The sequence below is a fragment of the Lissotriton helveticus genome, chromosome 10, assembly GCF_964261635.1.
Source record: "Lissotriton helveticus chromosome 10, aLisHel1.1, whole genome shotgun sequence".
Classification (NCBI taxonomy): Eukaryota; Metazoa; Chordata; class Amphibia; order Caudata; family Salamandridae; genus Lissotriton; species Lissotriton helveticus.
This window is the reverse complement of record NC_136071.1, coordinates 276,625,570-276,642,330: the sequence shown is the minus strand read 5'-3', so window position 1 is coordinate 276,642,330 and position 16,761 is coordinate 276,625,570. Positions and strand designations below refer to the sequence as shown.

General features: G+C 45.9%; 1 protein-coding gene across 2 annotated transcripts in view; it reads left to right on the top strand.

Moving 5' to 3' along the window:
- LOC144786252 (meiosis-specific coiled-coil domain-containing protein MEIOC-like) overlaps positions 1–16,761 on the top strand; it is a 262,476-nt gene that overhangs the window by 97,649 nt on the left and 148,066 nt on the right. For both annotated transcript variants that reach the window (XM_078665297.1, XM_078665298.1), the window contains exon 4: positions 1,260–3,072. In XM_078665297.1, coding sequence (XP_078521423.1) covers positions 1,260–3,072 — 1,813 coding nt within the window. The remainder of the gene's footprint in view (positions 1–1,259; positions 3,073–16,761) is intronic.

Here is a 16,761-nt window from a genome sequence, read left to right as displayed (position 1 = left end):
TGGTCATCCATGTTTCATGATTTGAGGGTGTCACATGATCTGACAGCTCCTGAAGGCTGGCTTACCTGAGGTACTACATACAATCCTACATGGTTGCGATGAATCCTAGGAACACTCTGGTTGACGGAGTGTTGCGTCACGAGTACCCACACCCTTTTTTAGTATGATATTATGTGACTTGGAAGACAATTTTAGCACGACAGCGAAGGGCGGGAAGTGTTTGTTAGTAGTTTTTCGTCTTGTTCTTGGGGGTCGCTGTATAAATAGTTGTCTGCCATTCATCACTAATGATGATCTGCTGTGACTATTACTGATTTCATCCTGGGATCCTGATCATTTAGTGTTGGCAGACTAGTGCCTGTAAACCTTGTTGTATGTCTGATTACTTTCCCTCTGTTACATTACGATACGCAGGCTATGTGTCTCAATTGTAGTGCACTTGAAATCTCAGCTTATTTCTATGTTTATACTACCTGAGCTGCAGTATGTGACACTGTTCAACTGAGACTCCTAGGTTGTACTGATTGTATACCACTGCCAACAAAAATCAATAAAGTTTATTCACCGAAAACTGGAAGGTCACAAGGAGTGGGACAGGCCTGTGGTTGACCGATCAGAAGAAAGAAAGCAAAAACAGGAGAGAGGAATTTCAGAGCTCAAATCAGGGGACAGTCAAAGCTCGATAGAAGGCCCTTGATTGATTAACCCAAAACCGCAAGAGTTGAGGATGACGAGAGGTGTAATGTTGAGTGGGAAGTAACTGTGAATAGGCCTGGGAGAGTTAGGTGAGTCTAGAGAAAGAGAAAAGCTTGTCCCTTGAAGGTAAATCAAGGGTAAGGTTTTTCATATTGAGGTATTTGAAGCATGAGGTAAGCCTTTTACAGAGCTTAAATGTCAAGACTGTGACTTTAAAGGCATTGAGAATAAAGAGATACCTGTTGCGGTCCTTAGCATAAAGCAAGTAACTGCAGAAGCTAAAAAACAGTAGCTGTTATGTCATGTTAATAATTTGTATACATTGTAAAGTAAGTACATACACTGTAATGAATAGTGCGTTTTCATCGTAAACTGCTGTAATCGACATAGTCAACTGATACTCAAATTGGGATGAAAAAGGCCCTCTGCTATCAAACTTAGAATTCAAACAGTTTGATTTGAGAGGTTTAGATACAGCTTTTGCTTTATGTGTGGTTCTGATATTACAACTCTTATTTTTCCAGTTGAGGTCATTATTTTGAAACCATCTATTTCTATTACAGGAATGCATTATCAAGATTGTTTCCACCAGTTTGGGCGACCGACAGTGGCACCAATGAAGATTGTCATCCACGTTCTCAAAGCAACCTCATAGACCCGATTGATTTCCCCACAGTGATTGGTCCACACGGTTATCAGCAAGACCATATTCAAATGTCACCTGAGATTGAGAGCATCCATGAGGGCTTTGAGGGCCTTAATCTTGTGGAGTCATGGCTTTCCCTGCCTGAAACTTGTATTGAGAGTCCTAGTGAAGCATTTAAAGCTTTCCCCGAAAACCCTGCCTTCCATATGAATGCGATCCTTCAACAAGATGGATTTCCATTTCAAAATGGGGTTTTTAACAGGCATCCGGGTGACTTTGACAAAATGAAATTTAAAAAGGAGTATGAGAAAAACAGTTCTGATTTTAAAGCGTTTACCTCTGCAAATAAAATGAGAGAGAGCACAAATCTTCAGAAAGATTATTGGAAAACTGATATGGCGCGAGGGAAATTTATGAAAAATGATGCAAAGGATCAAATAAACTACCCTCATAAATCATCTCATTCCCCTGGAAATATGTGGGGCAAAACATTCCAGGAAGAAATGCAGTTTGCTAAAAGATATGAGGATTTTAGTAATCCTAAATCTCAGCCTCATGTCCATCGGTCACCATATGAAACACATCAACAGTTCTGTAAAGAAAGTAGTTACTCTGGCCCAGTGAACAGAAGATTACATAAAGAGGGCAACCAGAACGGGCTTGATAGTTTCTCCTCTGGTGGAAACTTTGAACATATTGAAAATAAACCACACCCCAGTCCTAAAGGTTTCCACAAGAAATCGGTGCATGAAGCTTCAGTAAATGCTGCCCTTCCCAATGGGAACTATCAGTCGTCTTACAAGGAGCACACATGGATGAATGGTAAAGCCTTAAGTCCAACATCCACAGCAAACACCTTATTTGGTAAACAAAAGCACGTAGAAACAAGCCCCCCGCCTTCTTCTGGGGTTTCTACTATGTCTAGTGGATCCCCAATACATCATCCATTGCCTCCCTCCTCCTATTTCTCACAAGGCTCGTCTCCAGTTCCCTCTGTGAGAAATGATGCAAGGTTACAAATGCCAAATGAAGGATCTCATTCCATGAGTTTTTCCAATTTCATTGCTGAAAACCAGAAACAGAATAAACCTGTTAGACCAATTCACCATGATGCCTGTACAAACCGAGAAGATCAGTATAAAAAAATGGCAGTTGGTTTTGCATCAAACTGGTCACCTCCTCACAACACCATTATAGAAGACTCTGAAAAGAATAACCGATTTGGCAGGAAGCAGAATTCAGACAACAACAGCAATAAGGATGAAAGGCGGGGAAAGAAGAGCTGGAATCCTCAGCCAGGCTATGTAGGCCAAAACCGCCAACCATTCAACATGTTCAGAAAGAAGTCAGACCAAAATAATGGAAATATGTCTGACTTTATTAATCCCTCATTTCTTCCCTCATTTCCAATGTCTGATTTTAAGCAAGCCCCCAATTTCCCCCCCTTTAGCCCACATGCCTTTCCACCACCTAATAACTTTCCTTTTCCTCCATCCCCATTTCCATTTTCAGAACTAGTTGACCTTTTTCATTACGATGATTTTAACCACTTAAATCCCTTCATTAACGAGCTCTTTTGTGGTGATCTCACATCACCCTACTTTGCCTTTCCTACACCTTTCAACAAGTATAGGCAACCACGCATTCGCAGTGGACCTGCTAATGAACTTCATACCCAGCTCGAGGAGTGTTATGAACAGTGGCGATCTTTGGAGAAGGAGCGGAAAAAGGTAATATTTTGATGCTCTATTTAAAATGCACTATATGACTGTCTGGTTGTGAAAATGTTTGTACAAGGTGAGGCACAAGTGATGTTGAAAAGCAACTGTTTGAGTACATATGATTTACAGTTGTTTGCTGGAACTTGAACTAGTCATTGGGACTAGTCTCTTTTTATCTTCGCAATAATGTAAATTGTTCCTCAAGCAAACTGAAACTTTCCAGCAAAGAAACCTACTCAATCCATCTACTCATACACATCGAATGCCTTGCTAACCCTTCTTTCACTTTAATCAATGAAGGGTAGTCTGAGCAGGCTAAAATAAATGGTCACTGACGCTACATTGACATGGACAAAATGTGTAGTTTGTGCAACATTTGCCTTGTGAATGAAGCGACAGTGGAAGAGAGCAAGTGTTTATTCAGTCTACTAATTGTAAAGTTCTTCATTCCTTAGCAATGGGTGTAGTTGATGCCTCAAACAAACATTAATGAAGCCTATCCAGTTAGTCACTTTTAATATTAAACATGTAATCAACAAGATGGCTGTCCTGTAATTGGCCTTCACAATTAGGTGTGTTGGAGAGTTATTCTAAGACACTTGCTCTCTTTCTTTCTTTCTCTACATTCCTGAAATATTATTGTAAAGAATACTAGAACTGGCCTGCCACGTAAATAACAAAGCTTCTGTTTTTCCTTGACAAACTAATTCTAACGGAATGTAATGAGGAAGTGAGTGGAGAGAGTGTTTATTAATTTGAAGGAGTGAATGTGTCTGATGCCATGCAAGGGCAACAACTAATTTTAGAACCAAATGTGTCCAAGTTACAGTGAACACTGTACACCATAATTGTTTTAAATACATGGCCATTTTTGGATGTGTATTTTCAAAGAGAAGCTTTATACTGTGAATAGTAAAGAAATCCCTCAGGCTCATCATTGTCTAAACTCATGGAATTTGCAATGGTTTTGTGCCTTTACTCCCCTGAAGAACTGTATTGCTTCACACACCTTGCAGCTTTGTGATTGTTCTTTTGTACATTATTTTTCTGCTAGTCATTTAGCCAAATGCTTCTCTGCAACCTGTGCTAGTCAAATTGTTGAATAAGGAGCATGATCAAGGTTATATTTAGTGCCTTTAATACTCCTGGCAAATTCTTGGACAGGTCGATCAGTATACGGTAATAGTTATATTGCTCAACTGAATTAACGCGGTCTCATGAGGAAAAGCAGGGTAAACTGCATTGTAAATCAGTTTTGGTGTGTTTCGATATGGAAAAGGACACCCCTGAAGAAGTAAACACTCTACCTGCTAAGTCCAAGGCTCGAACATCTGGCACCCTCCTGCAGGATATGAGACGCAACAACAAAGTAAGCGTCGCAGATAATTGCTTACGCGTGAGACCTTCATTAGCCGGCCAGCCGCATCTCCATCCCTTAAAGTAGAATATTTTGTTTGCGGGGAACGCACCATCTTTATTCCTCTTAAAACTTTGCACACAAGTGGATGCTCCCCCCCAGGTTTGTCATCCAGATGAGACGGGCCCGCGGAAATAGCTGAACAAAAATTATTTACCGTTCTTTAGGTTAGATCGTGAGTGGCCAGATCGATAAAACGTTCACAATATATGGACACTGGAACCCATGGGATCCACACCCCGTTCACCGCACCAAGAAACCCATAGACACCAGGCATATTCATATCGCTTGTGCGTAGAGAGAGAGCCCAAGATTGGGTTAAGAAAAACATTGTATCTGGCAAAACACCTGGCATTTGCCAACGTCTCCAAAAAGTCGCCACACCATGAAACACAAAAGCCCCATAACCACTAGGGGATGTTGACGGCTCGCCAGATACCGCAGAAGATCCTGTCGAGCCTGAATTGTTCAGGCACACGATAACTCCATTGCCACTGGAAACCACGACTGCACCTTCCAAAGAGTAGTAACCAGGACCAACTCCACCCTCTGTCTGCTCACCTGCGTTAAAACCCTCATTAAAAAAGGAGGGAGGGCGTACAACAGACCACCTATCAATCCTAGAGAAACGCATTCAAGCTCGGTGCCCGAGGATCAGGTCTCCAACTGTAAAACCGTGTAAAGTGAGTGTTGAGTCGGGAGGCTGAAAGATCCATAGTGCATGGACCCGTTAAAGGAATGTATCACCTTGGGATACAACCTCCAGTCGCTGGAGTTGCGGAGAAAACGGGAATTACAATCTGCTCGTACACTGGACGTGCCCGTAATGTATTCCGGCGTCACTGAAATTTGATTATTAAGGCAGTAATGCCAAAAGTCCTTTGCAATTTCCGCGAAAAGACTCAACCTCGTCCCGCCTAGGTGGTTGATGTAGCATACCACATATACATCATCCATCCGTAATACGATAAAACAACTAGTCTTGTGTGGAGACTATGTACAAATTGCAAAGGACCCTGCTAGTAACTCCAGGCAATTGATGTGGAGCGAGAGGTCCTCAAATTACTGTTAGCCCCCTGTCTCTACCGAACCGCAATGGACTCCCCATCTCCATCGGCTGGCATCCGATTCCATCACTACCTCTGGGATTGAAACAAAGATGGCTCTGCCGTTCCAGGCGTCCATGTGATCCAGCCACCAGGACATTTATGTCCTGACCTCCTCCATCAAGGAAATCTGTTCTGAGTAAGGCATGCCCTTGCCAAGATGGAGAATTTTCAGTCTCTGGAGGGGCCGATAATGCAATGGACTGGCAAAGATGGCTTGTATAGAAGACACCAGAAAACCCACTAGGCGAGCTAGGGTCCTCAAGGATACAGTCGGGGAAACGAGAGCTCTCCTCAACTCCTTCTTGATGGACAACCTTTTCCGCAATGGTAGGAGGAGTTGGGCCCAGAGAGAATCCACTTGAAAGCCTAGAAAGTCCAATACTTGTGATAAGTGAAGAACTTCTTTCTCCCTGTCTTGTGCCGTGACGAGAATATCGTCTAAGTAAATGATCTATCTCACCCTTGCTCCCGAAGATACTGCAGTACTGGTTGAAGGAGCTTGGTGAAGCATCAAGGGTCTGAAGAGAGAACGAAAGGCATGACTGTGAACTCATACCACCGATGTTGCCATTGGAACTGAAGAAATCGCAGATGAGGGGCGAAAATGGTCACTACCAAATACACATTTTTTAGTTCTAAACTAACTAGCCAGTCGCCTTCCGTTAGAAGATCTTGCAATAAGTGTATGTCCTCCATCTCAAAGTGGCAATATACAATTAAAGAATTGAAGTCCTTTAGGTTGAGGATGCAAAAACACAAGTCAACAGCAGATGACCAAGGTTTAGCACATTAACTTCCTCTGTTTCTTATGTAGTTGTGGTGCTGCCGCTCTCCACATCCACTGCCAAGGATGTCTATTTATCACAAGCAACTAACAAAATTTGAGAGGAGCACTCAATAATGTGATTGACAAGCAAATATTTATCAATTGATATAAATCTTCCGTTCCTTCTTTATTAGTTTCTTTATTTCTTTTCTTTACAAAATGCAGAGGCACAGCCAACGCGTTTCATTCCCTTTTTTATGTGCCTTGGGAATTTCGTCAGGGAAATAATTTCATCGTCTCAATCCCATATTCGAAGGGAAAGGCTCACCATAGGCGCAGACGAATTGTTATCAATAACCGACTGTCCAATACCTTCATAAAAGGTGATATCCCAGAGAGAAATCCAAGTACGTTCCTCCGTGTGTGGGAATACGTAATGCTTGCAGACAAGGCAGAGAAGAGTTCTTTCCCCCAGAGGGCTATGGTAAGTCCTGTTTACCGACGGTTCCTTGTGTAAATGCAAGCGCAATGCCGGATAGCGTCTATGTGAGTTGCCGATTGAGACGATGAAATTATTGCCCTGACGAAATTCCCAAGGCACATAAAAAAGGGAATGAAACGCGTTGGCTGTGCCTCTGCATTTTGTAAAGAAAAGAAATAAAGAAACGAATAAAGAAGGAACGGAAGATTTATATCAATTGATAAATATTTGCTTGTCAATCACATTGAGTGCTCCTCTCAAATTTTGTTAGTTCCTTTAGGTTGAGAACCAGGTGAAATCCCTGATCCTTCTTGGGAACCAAAAAAAATTGTACTGATTAAACCGGTGGGGTGTAAAGTAGTCTCTGTCACCGCCTCTTAGGTTATGAGGGACTGGACCTCTTTGCCTATAAAAGACCTCTTGGTTTGGGGAAAAATGGAGAGGGAACGGAAGACTCCCCTGCTGAGGGGTAAAGTAAAACTAGTTGAAACGCCAGTCTGGTCTGCAATACCCATGGGTCTTGCGAAATGGTCAACCTGTTGTGAGAAAACAACTGACTCCCCCCAGCCCCACCCCCCCACCATAACTTCTTATTGAGGAAGAAAGCTCACCTGCGTAAGAGGCATCTATGATGTTGTCTCCGCCACGGTAACCTCCACAATGTGTACAAACTCGTTCACACCCAATTTTGCGTGGGATAGAGGTTGGAGTAGCATTGCCGGGTGCCCCCTCTGGGCGGGTATCCATGTGTGGCCGGTAGGAAGCCACGGCCTGACACTTGGCCACAATAGTTCCTGTTAAAGACCTTGTGTAACGATGTTTGCACCTTGTCTAGCACCGAAAAGGTTGACACATACTTTCCCACATCTTTGACGAACTTGTCCCCAAATAACAAACCATTGGCTAAGGTGCCAGCCTCGGTGGAGGCCAAATCTGCGAGCTGGGTGTCAATGCACATAAAAATTGACGTGCGTTTTTCAGTGGATAATGCAGAATTAGCATTACCCGAAAGACATAGGGGCCTCTGCGCCCACCCCAGGACCTTACCAGGATCCAATTGAGTTTGATTATCTCTAGCGTGAACTGCCAGGGCAAGTATTTTAGTGAATGGGCCAGAGATGTCGAGTAGTTTGTCCTGGCAGCCCCGCCAGACCCTGACCAGACCCTTGGGGTCCTAGGAGAATTTTTTAATGAAAATGGTCATGTTTGATTCAAGTTATGGCGTAACCGCCACTTTCTCCAACAGAGATGAACACGGGCATTCGGATCGCAGGGTATTGCTTGCCTCCCTCTCCAAGCCCTGGCGCAAATCAGCTTGTACATAGTGTGCCACCTCCATACAAGGGACCCATTCTGTGGATAGAGGTGGATAATCTCTCTGAGGGCAAACAATAAGTTCTTGTTGGGCGGTATGTCTGGTCTCATGTGTCGAATTTTGCGTTCGGCTTGGTGGCAGGTTCCAAATACTCCTCAAGGGTGTCCTTGTCAGAATGTGAATCTGAGGGTGAAGTGGTGGGGTCCGCCGTGAAGGTGGAGCTCTTTTAGAAACCAGACGTTTCAACAGCATCAGTACTTTCATATTCATGGTCTCGTAGGACCAAGTGCTCCAACTGTGAAAGGACCTCTGCGATGATCCTCTGGAAGGACGGGCAATGCCAGCCTCATTCCAAATCATATTGTTTTGCAGAGCCCCCTGCTGTTCCCATCAGCTCATGTCGACCATAACATGTGAAGGGTTGTGTAAATGGTTGTGTAAATGGTTGAAAGGCTTTTATTAAGGCTCGGTTCACCTAGCTCTGCACTTGTGTTACAAGTGCCTCAACCACCCTCACCTCCATGTCTTGTTCATATGGAACTTATGCATATTCCTTATTAGTCCTCACCCTCTTCATCTTGATATACCATGATCAACCAATATGGAGAAGATTCCTGGGCGAGAGAGCCCTTATTAGGCACAAAAACCCAAGTTCAGAGTCCCAGGTATCAGGGCAAGCAAGCCCCAAAAATGTGTCAGTAATGTAATTGTGGAGGAAGGCAACTATTTCTCCTCAAGCAAAGCCCTGGTCTTGTATTTACCTTTCCGCCAGGCACTCACCAGGACCTGAAAAGGGCAGAGAACCTCTCTGCACATATCATAGTTAAGCAATTGGCAAATCTTCCGATTTCGGCTTTACCGTGCATGCGAGAGAAGGAGCTACGAAAGAGAACTGGGCTCCAAGCGCGAATACCACGCGTCCTGCTCCACAGCCACACCAGAAACGGGTGGCAAAGCCCCCGAGTAATCAAGCGTTATACAGTGCTGTCACAAATTTTGAATAATAGGCAAACAGTACTACTGGAGACACATAGTACATGCTAAACAGAAATAACAAGCATTGGCATAGCCAATAGGTCTCGCCTTTGGGACCTTATAAGTGTTTAGTTATCCAGCACAATATCCTTGGTGCAACAACATCAAGCGTTCCATGGCTAAACACTTATAAGGTCCCACAGGCTAGACCTATTGGCTATGCCAATGCTTGTGCTATAAGTCCCATAGGCACACCCAGGCAACCCAAAGACTACAAGGGGGGAAATTGTAGCCCAAATAGTGCCCTATGAGGTTGAACCACAGGAGTAGTTTAGGCGATCACCCACGTGAACACTGGACGGTAGTATGAAAGCCTGAGTAAGCCTCCTGTTATTTATGCACAGTATTACATTGTGCGTAAGCTTGAGGTAAATTGCTTTTTCTTTTCAAAAGACTAAGGCCTGGCTGGGCTTTGTCATTAACTTGCGTTAGTTGACTTGTAGAGTTCCGAGTCTCCAGCCCCACACCACCTGCCTGAGTAAGCCATGGACTGCTTGACTTTGCTACCCTTAGAATCAAATGCTCAAGGGGCGCATTTACTGCCTAGGTTAGCCAGTACTTTAAGTGGGATGAAAACACTGTGGGGAGAGGGGGTCTCTAAAAGGGGTGTGGCCAAAAAAGTGAAAGTAGGAATCCTTTCCAACAGGCATGGCCAATGTATTGAGGGGCAGGGTATACAACATCCTGTGCTTCACAGAGCGTGCAGGCTGAACGGTATTATGATGCACCTCAGTGAGTTTTCAGTTATTAGACTCGGACATGTCACACAACAATAAATATATATACCTAAACAAGCCAGCCCTATTGGCTTTGCCACTGCTTGTTAGCTGTGTGGGATAAATTAATAAAAACGTAAACATTACTAAGGTCCGTGGAAGGGGAGTGACCTTCAGAGGCTTGCAGACAATCGCACTCTCCTTTCAAACCACTTTCCTCTACAGTCTCTCTGTTAGACACTTATCTCCTTTTTCACTCTAGAAACTCGCACAGCCTTTAGCCTCTACATCAAAGCTCTCAATTGTTCGCCTTCATAAAGAGCTGCCCTCAATCTGGACTCACTCAGACACCTGGTGGCTGCTCATTTCAAAATATGCATTATGTAAGGATCATAAGTTTCAAGAGAAAAATGCAGAAACACAGAATCTTCAAAAACAGGGAATGCAGGATGAAATTAAACGGGGATTGTATCACTGAGATGATGTTAAGAGGGTATTTACAGTCACTTTGCGGTATTTAAGGTGAATTAAGGGTATTTACAGTCATTTTTTAAAGAAACTGCAGTATATGGTCAGTAAAGTTAAGGACAGCAATGCAGAGCTCGGAAGGGACCCGTTTCAAAAGTCTGTTTTAATTACTGTTGGGTCTTGGATCCGGCAGGACCTGGCTCACTTAAAGCACTCCGTTTGTATTCAATTCTAAGGTTAAGCCTCGGGACATCAGTGGTAAAAGGCTCTGGATCACACAACAATTTGAGCCGTGTGGCCCCTCTCTGCTCTAGGACTACCAAAAAGGTTCCCACAGCTGCAGACTCAGTTTTCTGTCATTTAAAGAAGTCCCACATTTTAAAGGATAGTGTAAAACCCTCATGCGGTGATCAGTTGTAACTTTTTTTTGATTGAGCAGGAAACTAAACATCAAATGCTTAAATGTCATTCAAACAGGGAGAAAAGATGATTTAATTGTTATCACGAAAATGCTTTGTTTCAGTACTCGCGCAAATTCATTTTTTACATAATAAAGGATGTTCTCAAAGCGGCAGGCCTTTTAAAAAGGATGTGTTTAATCTCGTTTAAAGTTCAATGTCTTGAATCCTAAAGTGCCTCCGGGGTTACAAACGTGACGTTTATCCTGTCCGTCGTATTACAAATACCACCGAACACAATGCACTTGTAATACGGTGGACGGGATAGCCGTCACTTTATGACGAAGTAACCCATTCGTCGAACTCTAAATCAGGCCCATACATAACAAATATTTGACGTACAGTGCTGTGCTGAGGGGCTGTTAATGAAATCATGCCCTTACCTTCCATGCAAGACAAAGTTAAATGTAGGTGTGAGTGATATTTTTGAATAAATGTGTACATCTCTCTCTAAAGAAATCGGCAGGTTTCTTTTTTTGCGGGGCGGGGGGGCACGGAGATCTCTTTTATAGCTGTGTGACAAAAAAAAGTAAATGACTTCAGAACATCGCCCCATGCATTGTTGTATAATTTGCCTTTAATCGCATTATTTGCTACATAATTTGTTTTTCCATGCCCTAGAATTTGTTGCAAGATTGCCACACTATCCCTGTGGTCACCCTGCCTATAATCTAGAGCGGGAGGGGGTGTGAATTTTACAAATTCAACCTAAATTAGCAAAAACGCTGCTTCTGTTGTCCTTTGGCAGTGATTTGCTTTTCTCTAGCGCTGAGAGGTCACCTGGAAAGCATGCGAGCGCTAAAGTTACTAAAACAAAAAAAAAATCAAATTAAAAGACTTACGGTTAGACGAGCGAAGACTAGGAACCCTGGGGGTAGGTTTTGCCCCCAAGATAAACCTGTCCCTAGGTCAGGGCTTTAAGTGGGGGGGGGGCTGTGGGGGGCTGAGCCTCCCCAGTTTTTTTGGGGGGCCTCGAAAGGGGGCTCTATTTTCGGGCCTCAAAGGTAGGGTGAGCAGACATCCCGGTTTTTGTTTGGTGTTCCCCCTAACTTGAAGAGAAGCTGTGCGGTGTGCTTTGCCCCTCTGAAGCCTGCCTGTCTCCAAGGGCCTAAGAAGAGCTGGGAACTCAGGGATACAAAAGTTCTCCAGCACCCACCCTTCCAGCTGCTGTGTGGGTCTCTGCGCTGTGACTTCGTGAAGCTGCCCCCCCTGTGAAATCTGTCTTGCTGTGCTCATCGGTACACAGCTGGGGCGTAAGGTCATGAGGCCTGCTCTGCCTCAAACATGATCTGCCCCAGGATCGAGTCCCTCGCGCTCCCTGGGTGCGGATTAACGCACCGCTGAGGAACTTTGGAGCACCTGCTTTGCCCCGAGTGCGGTGTGCGCATTGACTCCACCGCCGCACCTCGAGCTGTGTTGTGTGCCCGAGGCTGGGTTCGCTGCTCTGAGAAGGAGCCTTGAAAATACCCTGCCAGTACTCTCCACCACCGGCCCGGAATCGTCGTTTCCAAGCCGCGCTCGAATTGGTCACAGCAACGAGGATTTCCCCCAGAAACGCAGAGGTTCTTCAGGTGGAGCTACGTTGCGTTTGGACAGGCGCGAGGCGTCCCCTAGCAACCGGGGTTCGCTCGCGCTCGTCATTGAGGAAAGGAGTTGCCTGAACCTGAGGCCGAGGCGCGTCCCACCGGCGCGCACCGCAGAGTCCCCTTCACATCCTAAGGTAACTGGAGTTTGCACGGGGGGAGATTATGATCACACACACTACCGGCGGGCCTGCCTTCTCTTTACAGGTCGCCCTGTTGCTACTTACGTGTCAGTGGCGTAATGAAACTTGAGGCCCCCCCCCCCCCTGCAAAGTACCTGGAGGGGGCCCTCTGACCACACTCAGGAGCTTGGGAAGCCCCGCATCGTGGGGCCATTGTTACACCACTGGGGGGAGATTCTTATTCAAGACTTCTGGACTTTAGCCCAATAGCTGCCTTTGCTTTCCAGGTTATAATTCAGTTCACATCTGGTTGGCAGCCCTTGCAGTTGCTCATTCTCGCCCTCTCTATTTCTTGGGTCACCGTTAGCACTCTCCTGCCATGCTCCTTTGTAGTGCTGCTTCTTGCCTACTTTGTTTGGTGGGTCTTACAAGTGTGTTTGCAGCAGTGCGCCGGGTCCTTCATTCAGATTCCTGGCACGCCCCCGGGTCACTGTTGTACCATTCACTGCTGAAACCAGTACGCCTTGTTTCATAAGGAATCTATTCCTTGTTATATACCCAGTGTTATCTGTACAGCACATGCCCTCAGTCCTACAGCCAGTCAGCTTTCCTGCCCTTGTAACACCAAGACAGGGGATGCTGTCTCTTGAAACAGAGCTGTGCAAAGGAGGTGGGCTCCAGTTCGCCATTGCTCTTCTGCTCCCATTCCCTGGTTCTCTAAAGACAGAGGGATTCTCTTTCTCAACTGATTTCTGGGCCTGTTGGCAATTTTCATCCTGTGCACCTGTTGGCTCTGTCCATCCTGTGCATTAGTGCAGAGCTTGAGGGATGGCACGGGCTTTCAGTGGATTCATGAGTCGGAAACTTGACAGCAATTCATGTTAGAATTATTCCCATCACCTTGTTGGTTGTTGCGGCTGACTCCCTAAATGCAGCGGCTACGCCCAGTTGTGCCCAGTTGTGGGTACCACGTTCAATTGTCATAGGAACCAAGCTATACCTCTCTGATGAGACCTAAGTACGTTCTGCTGACCCCATCTCTAGTTACACATTAGTTGCCCCAACTAATCCATTGTAGTATAATAATAAGGTGTTTTACAGTTGTGATATATGGGAAAACGCTTCTTTGGGTGATTCTGTGACTGGATGCGACTTCATGATTTTCTTAAGCACACAGTGCTAGTTATCTTGATTTAGACCACGCCCCTACTTGGATAGACCACACCCCTTTAAGAAATGTGCCACGCCCCTTTTAGAGCCCCCCCCCCGTTTTTTTCCCCACTTAAAGCCCTGCCCTTGGTTCACCTACAATTCCCCCTTCCTCCCCGTATATATACACCTCGTCTGCTTACTTGTTAAATCACAGTCCTCTGAGTGCGCTGTTGATGCTCCTCAACTTCGTCGGGCTTCGACTCGAGGCGCATCCGCCGTCCAAACTTATCTGATAGTCGCAGAGGTAAGATTCGGCAAGTATGAGGCGCAACTTCTTTGTACGTCTCTCGTAGGCATTCCCTCAGGCCCCTCTGTGAATGTCTTTCCTGCCCTCCTTTAATGTCTCTTCTGGGAATTCCCCCCTGTCCTAGAGCTCGTCCCGGAGCTATCCGGGCGACAGTGCTCCAGGGGTCAACTTTTTCCCTTGAAGGGCCAACAGGCAAAAGGCATTTACAGGTAAATTAATTCTGCCAACATGTGTAAGCCAATCATACCAAGTTTAAAGGAGAGAGCACATGCACTTTAGCACTGTTTACCAGTAAAGTGCCCATAGTCCTAAAGCCAACAAAAAAAGGTCAGAAATATAGGAGGAAGAAGGAAAAACGTTTCGGGATAACCTTGCAACATGGGCCATGCCCAACGCTTGGGACTACCGTTCTTTATGCATAACCTTATCCCAGGCCCTAGATGACACTCTGGTTCCCTTGTTATCTATAACCGAGTATCTCCACTAGCGCGTCCAGAGCCCCGGCCTCAAAAGAAGAGAGGGCCTTCTAGGAGAAATATTCTTGCAAGTCTCCTTCCCATGAGCCGGCACCAAAAAGAAGAGAGACAGAGCCACTGGTCCTCTTACCTCAGGCCTTAAAACCTAAATGCCATATATATGACCACATTTGCGTCTCGCTTGCACCACCCCCTGTATGCGGTGGTTTGTACGTCCCATAAGATTTTGCCATCTTCATATCCTTCTTTATTTTCTCCAGCAGCTCATCAACTTGTGGCTGAGAAAGTCGCTCCCTGTCAAAACAGAAGGTCCGCAAATGTAACTGGACCTCTGGCTTAAATCCGTTGAAGCGAAGCTGGGCTTTAGCCCGAGGATGGTGCTGGTGCAGATGGCTCTAGACGCTGTTTCCACGCCATCTAACGCACAGCGAATATTGGTGTTGGTTATAATGTTGCCTTCAACCACCGTTTAATTCTTAATTTTTTTTTTATATTCCTCTGGCCTGGATTTGGTGATGATTGTAAGGGGCTTATGAACCCAAACATTAGAAGATCCTGAGGACACCTAGTATGAGGATCTGGCATATGCCAGTGAACTGTACACCTCCCCAGACACTGGCCTGGTCTCCCCCCCCCCTACCATGGCCACAGAGGAGGGTGCCTCGTTCGTAGAGGTGGTGCTGTGGGCTAATGAGATCCTAGACCCTATGGTGCTGTGGGCTAATGAGATCCTAGACCCTATGCTATCCTCGGTGGCAGTCAAGATTAATGTCTTGATGGAGATTCTTCTGATGGGAGTTCCCCCCCTGAACAATTACTCCAGCTTAATGAAGCCCATTCCGACGTCCTACTCTGTGCCTGGTCCAAGCCCTACACAACGGCTCCTGTGCATAAGACAAACTGCCCGCCGCTATCGCCCTGCCCCAGGGGACCCCATTTTCCTCACACACAGCATCCCGCCTCGAAGAGCTTGATGTTCCAGACCTCCACTTCCAAAATCAACCCCTGCTCATTCCCTACCAGTCCACCGCATCGTGGACTGATACTCCCATACAATCTGGGAATCAGTCGCGCAAGTGTTGCCCAATTGTCTCGGAGGAGACCTGAGCCATACTCTCTCAAGCAAATGCTGATGGGAGGGATACAGTCAAGTTCCCCATAAGATAAGATTTCATAGTCTGTGGCCCTTAATGCCATGCCTGGTTGAGAACCACTGGCTTTTCGGGGATGTCCAGGCTTCGCTCACTAACATTCCCTTTGATGGCTTCCATCGGTTCAGAGAGAAAGCGGACTCGGCGGTGGAGCGCTTTAAGGACAGCCAGGTCCTTTGGCCTTTCTATGGTCACTCTGCAACCTCTGACTACCTTCCGCCCCTTTTTTGGCCACGGAAGGGGTTTTTAACCTCTTCTTTACACTCCTAGCAACCTCCGCCAGAAAGTTTCACAGTCTTTTCACGGTCGAGCATGTGGTTTTCGGAGACCAGGTGGGGCAAGTAGCCAGATGTCTGACCAGTCCATGGCAGTCAGTCTTCAAACCCCTTTAATTTGCCCTCCTACCATCATGAGGATCAAGTGCGGGCAACATCAACTGCAACACTGGAGGTCCGTTTCACCAAACTGTTTGGTTTCGCAGCTCGACCAAAAAGGGGCTGTTCCTTCCCCTTTGTGATCACCCCTCCACCCATGCCACCCACGTATGACAGGCAGACAGGGGACCAACTCTCCTTGCATTATCAGGAAGTGGTATCTCTTTTGGCCTAGGGAACTATAGAGAGGGTGCCAGCATCAGAAGTAGGTCATTGTTGTTATTCCCACTATTTTGGGTGCCCAACAAGGACGGAGGCCTTCATCCTGTTGCAAACCTGTGCCTTCTCAATTTCTTCCTCAAGAAGGAGAAATTCAAAATGATCACGCTAGCTCAGCTCCTCTCTGTCCTGGACCCAGGAGACTGGATGGTAGCGTTGGGATCGTAGGACACATTTTTCCAGGTCCTCGTCCTGCCTGCACATAGACGTTACTTGCGTATCACCGTGGGCCAAGATCCCTTACAGTTTGCCTTTCTCTCCTTCGGCCTTGTCAGCGCCCCCTCTGGTGTTCACCCAGGTGATGGCGGTGGTCTCACTGTGCGGAGGCCAGGTATTCCAGTCTTTCCCTAAATGGAAGATTGTCTGTTGAAGGTGAGCTTGCCACAAGCAGTATTCTCTCACCTCCAGACTGCGGTGAACGTTCTGGGCTCTCTGGGGTTCACTATCAACATGCCATGGTCACATCTGACTCCATCTCAGATGTTCCAT